General features: G+C 43.4%; 1 protein-coding gene across 1 annotated transcript in view; it reads right to left on the bottom strand.

Annotated features, from left to right (window-relative positions):
• LOC135568880 (osteoclast stimulatory transmembrane protein-like) overlaps positions 1-11,373 on the bottom strand; it is a 35,886-nt gene extending 24,513 nt beyond the window's left edge. Inside the window, exons 1-3 of the mRNA XM_065015655.1 lie at positions 11,268-11,373; positions 3,656-3,879; positions 911-939 (exon numbers count right to left, since the gene is read on the bottom strand). Of these exons, the coding sequence (XP_064871727.1) occupies positions 911-939; positions 3,656-3,879; positions 11,268-11,373 (359 nt within the window). The remainder of the gene's footprint in view (positions 1-910; positions 940-3,655; positions 3,880-11,267) is intronic.
• Between the last annotated feature and the right edge of the window lie 1,201 nt (positions 11,374-12,574).

Here is a 12,574-nt window from a genome sequence, read left to right as displayed (position 1 = left end):
CCCTGGAAGGTAAGGTGGCCCTGGAAGGTAAGGTGGCCCTGAGATTTTGAGGGTTAGCTCTCAGGCTAAAATGAAAGACGGCCGTAGAAAGCCTGTACGAGGGTTAGCGCTCAGGCTAGAATGAAAGACGGCCGTAGAAAGCCTGTACGAGGGTTAGCGCTCAGGCTAGAATGAAAGGCGGCTGGTGCGTGGGAGAGAGCTCAAAAAGTACTCACACTCAAAACCATGACAAGACATAACACAAAATGTTAAAGTGTAAGGGACTGCTGATGTGTGTGGACAACACTACAAGAAACATACAAAGTCCAATTCCTCATTAACCCCTTGGGGGAGTAGAGTTTTTAAGTGGAAGAGCCATCCGTACCATCTGGAGAAGGCACTCATCTGTACCATCTGGAGAAGGCACTCATCCGTACCATCTGGAGAAGGAACTCATCCGTACCATCTGGAAAAGGAACTCATCCGTGCCATCTGGAGAAGGAACTCATCCGTACCATCTGGAGAAGGAACTCATCCGTACCATCTGGAGAAGGAACTCATCCGTACCATCTGGAGAAGGAACTCATCCGTACCATCTGGAGAAGGCACTCATCCGTACCATCTGGAAAAGGAACTCATCCGTACCATCTGGAGAAGGAACTCATCCGTACCATCTGGAGAAGGAACTCATCCGTACCATCTGGAGAAGGAACTCATCCGTACCATCTGGAGAAGGAACTCATCCGTACCATCTGGAGAAGGCACTCATCTGTACCATCTGGAGAAGGAACTCATCCGTACCATCTGGAGAAGGAACTCATCCGTACCATCTGGAGAAGGCACTCATCCGTACCATCTGGAGAAGGAACTCATCCGTACCATCTGGAGAAGGAACTCATCCGTACCATCTGGAGAAGGAACTCATCCGTACCATCTGGAGAAGGAACTCATCCGTACCATCTGCGGTTTGAGAAAACATGGTCAATGACACAGAACTTAAGATCAGTCACAGTATGATTAGCCTCATGAAAGTGTCTGGTGATTTCAGGTCCTTTCTAGAGGATTGGCACTGTGATGCTCGTTGATGCGTAACCGTAGTTGTCTGTGTGTTTTGCAAGACAGTAGATGCACTACATTGTTAGAATCCACAGGCGATGAATCTATTGACGGTGTATTCTCTATTTGTGGGTGAAAGATCTGAATGTGTTGTTCTTTTCAATACTTGTACAGGCCGAAGGGGAATAATAAACCACAGGAGGCTGATCAACAACTGCAGGAAGTGTTTGGTCATTACTAAAGGTGGCACAACCAGTTATTGAGCTTAAGGGGCCAATTACTTTTTCACACAGGGGCATTGGGTGTTGCATAACTTTGTTTATAAAACGAAATAATTATCAAAATGTTGTGTTATTTGTTCCCTCAGGTTCCTTTCATCTAATGTTAGGTTTTGGGTGAAGATCTAGAAACATTCAGTGTTGGAAATATACAAAAACATAAAAATACTTGTTCACAGAACTGTCTATTACATTGGTGTTTTATATAGGTGTATTATATAATCTACTATATAGGTGTATTCTATAGTGTATTCTATAGTGTATTATATAGGTGTATTATACAGGTGTATTCTATAGTGTGTTATATAGTGTATTATATAGGTGTATTCTATAGTGTAGTATATAGTGTATTCTATAGTGTATTCTATAGGTGTATTATATAGTGTGTTATATAGTGTATTCTATAGGTGTATTCTATAGTGTATTATATAGTGTATTCTATAGTGTATTGTATAGGTGTATTATATAGTGTGTTATATAGGTGTATTCTATAGGTATATTATATAGGTATATTATACAGGTGTATTCTATAGTGTGTTATATAGTGTATTATATAGGTGTATTCTATAGTGTATTATATAGTGTATTCTATAGTGTATTGTATAGGTGTATTATATAGTGTGTTATATAGTGTATTATATAGGTGTATTATATAGTGGATAATGTAGGTGTATTATATAGGTATATTATATAGTGTGTTATATAGTGTATTCTATAGTGTATTCTATAGTGTATTGTATAGGTGTATTATATAGTGTGTTATATAGTGTATTCTATAGGTGTATTCTATAGTGTAGTATATAGTGTATTGTATAGGTGTATTATATAGTGTGTTATATAGTGTATTATATAGGTGTATTATATAGTGTAGTATATAGGTGTATTATATAGTGTATTCTATAGTGTATTATATAGGTGTATTATATAGTGTAGTATATAGGTGTAGTATATAGGTGTATTATATAGTGTATTATACAGTGTATTATATAGTGTATTATATAGTGTATTATACAGTGTATTATATAGTGTATTATATAGTGTATTATATAGTGTATTATGTAGTGTATTATATAGTGTATTATATAGTGTATTATACAGTGTATTATATAGTGTATTATATAGTGTATTATGTAGTGTATTATATAGTGTATTATATAGTGTATTATATAGTGTATTATATAGTGTATTATATAGTGTATTATATAGTGTATTATATAGTGTATTATATAGTGTATTATACAGTGTATTATATAGTGTATTATATAGTGTATTATATAGTGTATTATGTAGTGTATTATATAGTGTATTATATAGTGTATTATATAGTGTATTATACAGTGTATTATATAGTGTATTATGTAATAGTGTATTATATAGTGTATTATATAGTGTATTATATAGTGTATTATACAGTGTATTATATAGTGTAGTATATAGGTGTAGTATATAGGTGTATTATATAGTGTAGTATATAGGTGTAGTATATAGGTGTATTATATAGTGTATTATACAGTGTATTATATAGTATATTATATAGTGTATTATATAGTGGATAATGTAGGTGTATTATAAAGGTGTATTACATAGTGTGCTATATAGGTTTGTTATATAGGTGTATTATATATTGTATTATATTGTGTGCTATATAGGTTAATTATATAGAGTATTATACAGGTGTTTTATAGTGTATTATATAGATGTATTGTATAGTGTATTATATAGGTGTATTACAGAGTGTATTATCTAGTGTATTATATAGTGTGCTATATAGGTTAATGATATTATATAGGTGTATTCTATAGTGTATTCTATAGGTGTATTATATAGTGTATTATATAGGTGTATTACAGAGTGTATTATCTAGTGTATTATATAGTGTGCTATATAGGTTAATGATATTATATAGGTGTATTATATAGGTGTATTAAATAGTGTATTATATAGTGTATTATATAGGTGTATTATATATATATATATTATATATTATATAGGTGTATTATATATATATAGCAGCAACAACAGCGGCCAGCATCACAGGACTCCTGGACATGGGAGGAGATACTGAACGGAGAGGGACCCTGGGCACAGGCTGGGGAATATCGCCCCAAAGCAGAGCTGGAGGCAGCGCTGAGCGCGCGATATGAGGAGGCAGCACGGCAGCGGGACAGGTACGAGAGGCAGCCCCAAAATGTTTTGGGGGAGGCACACGAGGGGTGGGGGCACACGGGGGGTGGGGCTAAGCCAGGTAGCAGACCTGAGCTCACTCCTCGTGCTTATGATAAGCAGCGCGTTACTGGTCCAGGCACCGTGTTATGCGGTTAAGCGCACGGTGTCGCCAGTACGTGCCCATAGCCCGGTGCGCTATAGGGCAGCCCCGAGGCGTCATGCGAGTGTGGGCATCCAGCCAGGGCGTATGGTGCCTGCTCAGCGTGTCTGGTCGCGATCGCCCGTTTCAGGCCAGGGTATCCGGCGCCGGCTCTGCGTGCTGTGTCTCCGGGGCGCTGGGAGGGTGCAGTGCGTCCTATGCCTGCGCTCCACTCGTGCCGGGCAAATGTGGGAGTGGATCCTAAGGGAGAGGTGCGTGTAGTAGGCACTAGATCTCGTGCTTACCCACAGCCCGTTCAACCTGTGCCTGCACTCTGGAGGGTCCGGGCTAGAGTAGTTATCCAGCCTGGGGAAGTGGTGCCATGGCTGCGCACCAGAGCTCCAGTGCTCCCCCACAGCCTGGTCCTTCAGGTGCCTCCTCCTAACACCAAGCCTCCTGGAGGTCTCCCTGTCTCCTCCCTACAGGTGCTCCCGCCTGTCCGGCGCTGCCGGAGCTACCCGTCTGCCCAGCGCCATCAGAGTCGCCAGTCTGCCCAGCGCCGCCAGTGCCGCCAGTCTGCAAGGAGCCGCCAGTGCCGCCAGTCTGCAAGGAGCCGCCAGTCTGCAAGGAGCTGCCAGTGCCGCCAGTCTGCAAGGAGCCGCCAGTGCCGCCAGTCTGCAAGGAGCCGCCAGTGCCGCCAGTCTGCAAGGAGCCGCCAGTGCCGCTAGTCAGCCAGGAGTCGCCAGTCAGCCAGGAGCTGCCAAGAGCCGCCAGAGCCGCCAGTCAGCCAGGATCCGCCAGTCAGCCAGGATCCGCCAGAGCCGCCAGTCAGCCAGGATCTGCCAGAGTCGTCAGCCAGTACGGAGCTGCCCCTCTGTCCCGAGCTGCCCCTCTGTCCCGAGCTGCCCCTCTGTCCAGTGGGTTAATTTAGAAGGGTCGCCGTAGTTAGGAGGCCACGGAAGCGGACAATGAGGGGGACTAAGACGATGGTGAAGTGGGGTCCACGTCCCGCGCCAGAGCCGCCACCGCGGACAGATGCCCACCCAGACCCTCCCCTATAGGTTAAGGTTTTGCGGCCGGAGTCCGCACCTTTGGGGTACTGTCACGTTCTGACCTTTATTACCTTTGTTTTGTCTTTATTTAGTGTTGGTCAGGGCGTGAGTTGGGGTGGGCAGTCTGTTTGTTTTTCTATGATTTGGGGATTTCTATGTTTCGGCCTAGTATGGTTCTCAATCAGAGGCAGGTGTCATTAGTTGTCTCTGATTGAGAATCATACTTAGGTAGCCTGGGTTTCACTGTGAGTTTGTGGGTGTTTGTTTCCGTGTCTGTTGTTCACGGTACTGTTTTGGGTTTCGTTCATTCCACGTTTATTGTTTTTTGTATTCAGTTGTTCATGTTGAGTATTTCTTATTAAAAAGAACCATGGACACTTACCACGCCATATTGGTCCTCGATCCTTCTCGCCTGTCCTCTTCGGAAGAAGAGAGGAAATCCCTTACAGCCAGAGGATGTGAGTGTGTATTGTGGCAAAGTGGCCTTCTATGCACAGCCCTGGTACCCCATGGCAATGGCCCTGCTACAAGATGGGACTCCAACGAATCTAGGAGACACTAGTGTAATGTTGAGAGCCATGCAGGAAGTATATTTAGGATATATTTTAAGTCAACAGGGCAGAAAAAAAGATGAAGGTAGAAAAGGAGTGATTTTATAAGCATTAAATTTAATTATGAAAATAAATATGTTGCAGTTCTTAGGGATAATAAAGTACTGTAGGTAATGGATCCCATACCACGCAACATATATAAAATTATTGATTAGACTGAGTTAAGATTAACCCAGGTTATTGTTAGATAAAATACAGTGAGAGATTTCATTAGTACAGAAAACATATGCTATGTTTAGCAGCGTTTTGGCCTCCATCTAATCAATGGAAGGTTTGTCTTCAAATAGTTGAAAGAATATATGGCATCTGTTGTGAACCAGGATCATTGAGAGTATCGGGTTAATTAAGTTGAACTATATAATTCTCTTATAGGTTACTACATAGAAATGTTGAGTTCTATAAAATGCATTAGTGTAAACAGGGAGACAGTGAGACAGTCAGTCAATATTTGGAAACAGAGACCATATCTGGTACTGTCAGTATTAGCTGCGGCAACAGGAAGCAGATGCGGAAGCGAAAAAGGCCGGTTTTGAATAGCCAGACACAAAAGTAGCCTTAACCAAGTTGAATACTGCAGGCAGGAAACTGAATCTGACAAAAAGACAGATAGGCAGGAAGGAAGTCAGCTTTCTCGGATTCACAATTAGCGACGGAATAACTGCGAGTGAAGGATACCTAGAAAAAGTGCAGAGAATGGAGAAGCCACAAACAGTGAATGAAATGCAGAAATGCCTAGGTAAACTAGGGTATATTAGAAACCACATACCGGGCTATAGCAGAGCAGCTAAGCATTGCTATAAAGGCATTACTAGATGAAATGACCAACTAGAGCTGTCACATAAGCAATATGGGAAAGAGCCCATAATTTGAACAGAAAAATGACTGAATCATGGATAAAGTTTTTTTAAAGATGGCAGCTGTAGCCCAGACTAAATGAGCCAAGAAACCCCGATCTGCCCCTATGGATATTTGTAAAATTAGAAGGGGAGGACATAGATAGGGACGGGTTCATATGGGTGGCCAATGAAGGATCGGAGAGAACTGTGAAGTGCTACAGTAAACACTTAAAGGGACCAGTGATTATTTTATTTTTATTTTTATTTATTTTTTATTTATCCGTTATTTTACCAGGTAAGTTGACTGAGAACACGTTCTCATTTGCAACAACGACCTGGGAATAGTTACAGGGGAGAGGAGGATGAATGAGCCAATTGTAAACTGGGGATTATTAGGTGACCGTGATGGTTTGAGGGCCAGATTGGGAATTTAGCCAGGACACCAGGGTTAACACCCCTACTATTATGATAAATGCCATGGGATCTTTAATGACCTCAGAGAGTCAGGACACCTGTTTATCGTCCCATCCGAAAGACGGCACCCTACACAGGGCAGTGTCCCCAATCACTGCCCTGGGGCATTGGGATATTTTTTAGACCAGAGGAAAGAGTGACCTCTACTGGCCCTCCAACACCACTTCCTGCAGCATCAGGTCTCCCATCCAAGGACTGACCAGGACCAACCCTGCTTAGCTTCAGAAGCAAGCCAGCAGTGGTATGCAGGGGGTATATACGCCTGAAGGAGCCAAGATGGCCCTATTAGAAATATATTGGAACAAGATAGTATCACTGACTCAGGGTCAACAAATGATAATAAAAGACCAGGAGCTAAACAGGCTATGGGCAGACAACCACATGAAGAAATGCTAGAGGTGACAACCACCACCTGGGACAAATGGAAAAATGTAGTAGGAACCAAGGGAGTACTGTTTTTTAGCAGACAAAGGTTGAGAACAAGAAGATGAACCTCCTAAAGCAAGGCAAAGGAAGCATAAAACACCAAAAGAAAAACCCAGTGTTTACGGATGGAAGCGAGAAGTCAGAAGAAAAAAACAGATGGGGCTTTATAGTGAAAAATAAAGCTACAGGAAATACTCTGACCAAACAGAGTCGAACAATAACAGGGACAGCCCAAAAGGCAGAGGTAATGGCAGTGCTGGAGGCACTTTTACACTGTATAGGGTCTAACCTGAAAAGGATAGAAATAGTGACCGACAGTGATTACTGTGCGCGAGCTATGGCCTCAGATAAAAAGATTTGGCAGAATAACGGGTACAGAGGTACCAAAAATAAGCCAATTCAATATGAGGGTGAGTGGAGGAAAATCCATGAGTTAATGGATCAAATGGACATAGTGGTAAGTCATTAAAAGGCTCACACTGCCAAGTCAGTAAGTGCAGAAGCAGACTTTAACCAACTAGGCAATAAATAGGTAGATTAACTAGTTCAAATGGGAAGAATAGTTCTCTATAAAACGAGAAACAGACAAACTGAGAGCACTCCATGAGGATTGGGGCCACTTGGGGGTCCCGAATATTCATGAAAAGGCTAACAAACGAGGGCATTTTCTATACTAGAGAAGAAGTACTAGAAATATGCAAGAAATGCATCATATGCCAAGAACAAAAGGTTAGTAACCTAGGCAGGATAGCAGGTCAACACATTAAATGCAACACACCATGGAAGCAGATATCATTAGATACTATGGGTCCTATGAAGGTGGCCACCTCCTTAGGGCACAGGTAAGCTATAGTAAGCGGTGTGTATGGCTACAGGATACTCAATAGTGCTCACATCAAATTCATCCAATGCAGTGCCAGTGTTGCAAATGCTTAACCTTGAACCCTTTTGCTCTGGTCCTTTCCCATCCATTAGAACCGATAATGGAAGACAGTATAAGAATAAGAAGGTGGAGGAGTGGTGTATGTGGACCATGGGGTCGCACATATACTCCCCTTACACCCCACAGGCCAATGGCTGTGCTGAGACACTGAAATTAAAGACGACCCTGGGGTTATGGAAGGCAGAGAAAGATTGGGGACCTAAGTTGGCACAGGCCTGTGTGGAAATGAATTTAACTCCAACAGACACAGGGCCTAGCCCAAGAGAATTGATGGGACTACCCAACATCAGCACAGTGGTGGAAATAGCTCATGCGCAGCCTCCCCCTCTACCTTGTGTGTTACAGGTGGGAGACTGGATTAGGATGAAGACCAGGAGCTGACACGGGGAATAGAGTCCCAACAAAACCAAAAACTAAACAAACACGGAAAAAGACGCCAGGTAATAAAAATAATTTTGCACGCCCAATTTTTCAGTTTTTGAAATGTTAAAAAAGTTTGAAATATCCAATAAATGTCGTTCCACTTCATGATTGTGTCCCACTTGTTGTTGATTCTTCACAAAAAAATACAGTTTTATATCTTTATGTTTGAAGCCTGAAATGTGGCAAAAGGTCGCAAAGTTCAAGGGGGCCGAATACTTTCGCAAGGCACTGTAATTGCCGTGATCAGTGCAAACACGATCAAAGTAGACGGTGATATAACGGTAGACGTTGCACAATTTAAAAAGGTATGTCCACCAGAGTAGTTCATCCAGAGTGGCTGCACATGTTGACCTGCAGGTCAGGAATACAGGTGAGACGCTCGGATGACGCAGTATGGATAACCACTCATCTAAGAGACGAACAACTGGCGAAAGCAGGAGTGGTAGTTCGGGGGAATACCAGGGCTGTGTGGCACGAAAGCAGGTGCACAGATCCAGGACAGAAAGGTTATATGAACATAGCCCCATGTGAGGTATGCGGAGAACCCACAGGGGAGGTGCAGTATGAAGGCCCGGCCAAGATGAGCATAAGGCAGATAGCCACAGGAAGTGACATCAGGATGGGAGCCGAAGCAGTGCACATGTGTATGGACACACAGAGGTGTGTTGGTCCAGAAGAATTGTGTGGAGTGCAGACCTCAGAAACTGAGAGGGGGGAATGACCTGTTAAGAGGTAGCCTACTCACTCCAGTGAGAAGGGAGGAAGGCCTATGGCCTGTGGAAGCAGGGCCCTTCAGATTGGCTGGAGGAATAAGTACCTACAAAAATTGTGAACAGTGGCCGGAGGAAAGGAAAGGTGACCCAGTCCCAGGATATGGCACACAACCAGGAGAACCAGAATGTTGGATGAGGGTAGACGGGAAATGTTCCCTATGGAACCCTAGGACTTACCTAAGTCAGATGTTGACAAACAGACGTGACTGGGAACAAGATGATGAATATGAATTAGACAATAACCATGAGAGAAACGACCACCATGGGCTAATGAGAAGATGCTGGTGGGAAGGAACATGTAAGCCAGTGAGAGAACATCACTGGGGTAGGTTAATGAGGAAAGAGAGGACACTGTGCTGTGTCTCCAAGCCAGTGAGAGAATATCACTGGGGCAGGTTAATGAGGAAAGAGAAGACAATGTGCTGTGTCTCCAAGCCAGTGAGAGAACATCACTGGGGCAGGTTAATGAGGAACGAGAAGACACTGTGCTGTGTCTCCAAGCCAGTGAGAGAACATCACTGGGGCAGGTTAATGAGGAACGAGAAGACACTGTGCTGTGTCTCCAAGCCAGTGAGAGAACATCACTGGGGCAGGTTAATGAGGAAAGAGAAGACACTGTGCTGTGTCTCCAAGCCAGTGAGAGAACATCACTGGGGCAGGTTAATGAGGAACGAGAAGACACTGTGCTGTGTCTCCAAGCCAGTGAGAGAATATCACTGGGGCAGGTTAATGAGGAACGAGAGAAGACACTGTGCTGTGTCTCAAGCCAGTGAGAGAACATCACTGGGGCAGGTTAATGAGGAAGAGAAGACACTGTGCTGTGTCTCCAAGCCAGTGAGAGAACATCACTGGGGCAGGTTAATGAGGAACGAGAAGACACTGTGCTGTGTCTCCAAGCCAGTGAGAGAATATCACTGGGGCAGGTTAATGAGGAACGAGAAGACACTGTGCTGTGTCTCCAAGCCAGTGAGAGAATATCACTGGGGCAGGTTAATGAGGAACGAGAAGACAATGTGCTGTGTCTCCAAGCTTATGGCCTTAGAGGATACAGAACCCGTCAGGGGTGACAAAAGAGAAAGGCACATGGTGAAATTGGGCTGGTAAATATACATTGCCCAGGACCCCAAAACCAAATTGGACTGTGTATACTCGTGCCACATGTTGGTGGACAGGAAAGCAGCTCCTGGAGAGGGAAGAGGTAGACATGAAGCTGCTCTACCTGATCCATAAGGAAATATCAGAAGGTTGATTAACCTAATAAAAAGAAAACTAACCTCAGACACACAAGACCCTGGAGAGGGCACATCTAGACAAAGGGACACAGGCCATACTAGGTCCACCATTTGTAAAAAATAAATAAGAAAGAAAAGAAAACTAACTAGAATGTCTCCCTCTGTTTCCACAGGGAAATGAGGCTGGGAGAATATAGAACCAGGCATAGGGAATGCAAGGTGGGATGGTGCTGGTGGGTAAGTATCCTTTCCACCATAATATTAGCCATAATAATAGGACTAAACCTAGGGATAGTGTATGAAAAACAAGAGAGAGAATTAGTACAGGGACTAGAGATACTCCAAGAAAAATGTGCCAACTCTATACCAACCTATAGAGCATTTTACAAAGAGATGGGGCACACCAGTACGTACAATGCACCATAACAAATGACTCACTGTGTCCAGGACACCCTTCAGTCAAGTTAAAACAGAGATATAATATTACATTTACATTTAAGTCATTTAGCAGACGCTCTTATCCAGAGCGACTTACAAATTGGTGCTTTCACCTTATGACATCCAGTGGAACAGCCACTTTACAATAGTGCATCTAGGTCTTTTAAGGGGGGGTGAGAAGGATTACTTTATCCTATCCTAGGTATTCCTTAAAGAGGTGGGGTGACCTGGGATCATAATGATACCATAGTGGTGTTGTGGAAATCAGTGACCAGTAACACACTCCAAGGGTATATAGTAAATATAACTAAAGGACCAGTACTGGTTAATCAGACTAATATATGAATTCATATAAAGGTGGCCAGTGGAGGGGACAGCTGGGTGATGCAGAGAATATAACGGAGATCAAATGTATCTATGATCAAAGTACGACCAGTTCACCTTGGGAAAGGGTTGAGTGCCACAGTTTAACGACTGCTTTCAACACCTCGGCCTGGCCTAGGAGGACGAAACCAAGGCGTTGGCCTCGGATGAGCAAAAATAGCATGACCACGAGGCATCTGCAAGTGCAGCAATAACGACACCCCGTGAACCAGTCGGAAACAATACTAGCACCCTAGAGCGAGCTAAAGGGAAGTGGCCTCCCCGACCACACTGGCGTGCGACAAAACAGAAATTAACCTAACACACACAGAGGGCCCAAGATAGGGATCAAGGAGGCTTAAATATATTATGTCTGAAAGGGAATAGCTCCAGGTACCGAGTAAGGCGCAGCACGCAGAGGCGAATTACAGGACCAAGTCCTGAAGCTAAATGGTTGAATGATATAGTGTTATACCTAAACCCTGGAAAGTCCTCCTCCTAATAGAATACTGGGAGGAAGGAAGGGTATTATTTTGCCGTATGCAAAAAATAGGACCTATAAGTATCCAGGATTTACTAGTGGCCCATTAGATAGAGTCCCACCCCGAATGGAATATGGAGTGTGGGGACACGGCATTCCCCACTCCGCCAGGCTTGGAGAAAAACCAATAAAGTATTCCACCTCAGGATGGTATGCCCTTCTGACACAGAATAATACAAACCCAGGGTTGGCCTATCCCAGGTCAGCCCCATGGACAACACTAGACCTTAGGAGCTGGAAGAGAATTATCAACAGAGCCTTGAGATGACCCAAAGAATGTGTGCTAATTATCAACAGAGCCTTGAGATGGCCCAAAGAATGTGCTAATTATCAACAGAGCCTTGAGATGGCCCAAAGAATGTGTGCTAATTATCAACAGAGCCTTGAGATGACCCAAAGAATGTGTGCTAATTATCAACAGAGCCTTGAGATGGCCCAAAGAATGTGTGCTAATTATCAACAGAGCCTTGAGATGGCCCAAAGAATGTGCTAATTATCAACAGAGCATTGAGATGACCCAAAAGAATGTGTGCTAATTATCAGAGCCTTGAGATGACCCAAAGGAATGTGTGCTAATTATCAACAGAGCCTTGAGATGGCCCAAAGAATGTGTGCTAATTATCAACAGAGCCTTGAGATGGCCCAAAGAATGTGTGCTAATTATCAACAGAGCCTTGAGATGACAGAATGTGTGCTAATTAAAGAATGGCCCAAAGAATGTGCTAATTATCAACAGAGCCTTGAGATGGCCCAAAGAATGTGTGCTAATTATCAACAGAGCCTTGAGATGGCCCAAAGAATGTGTGCTAATTATCAACAGAGCCTTGAGATGGCCCAAAGAATG

The sequence above is a fragment of the Oncorhynchus nerka genome, unplaced genomic scaffold (assembly GCF_034236695.1).
Source record: "Oncorhynchus nerka isolate Pitt River unplaced genomic scaffold, Oner_Uvic_2.0 unplaced_scaffold_1363, whole genome shotgun sequence".
Taxonomy (NCBI): domain Eukaryota; kingdom Metazoa; phylum Chordata; class Actinopteri; order Salmoniformes; family Salmonidae; genus Oncorhynchus; species Oncorhynchus nerka.
The sequence above is the reverse complement of the archived record's forward strand: the minus strand, read 5'-3'. Positions and strand labels throughout refer to the sequence as shown.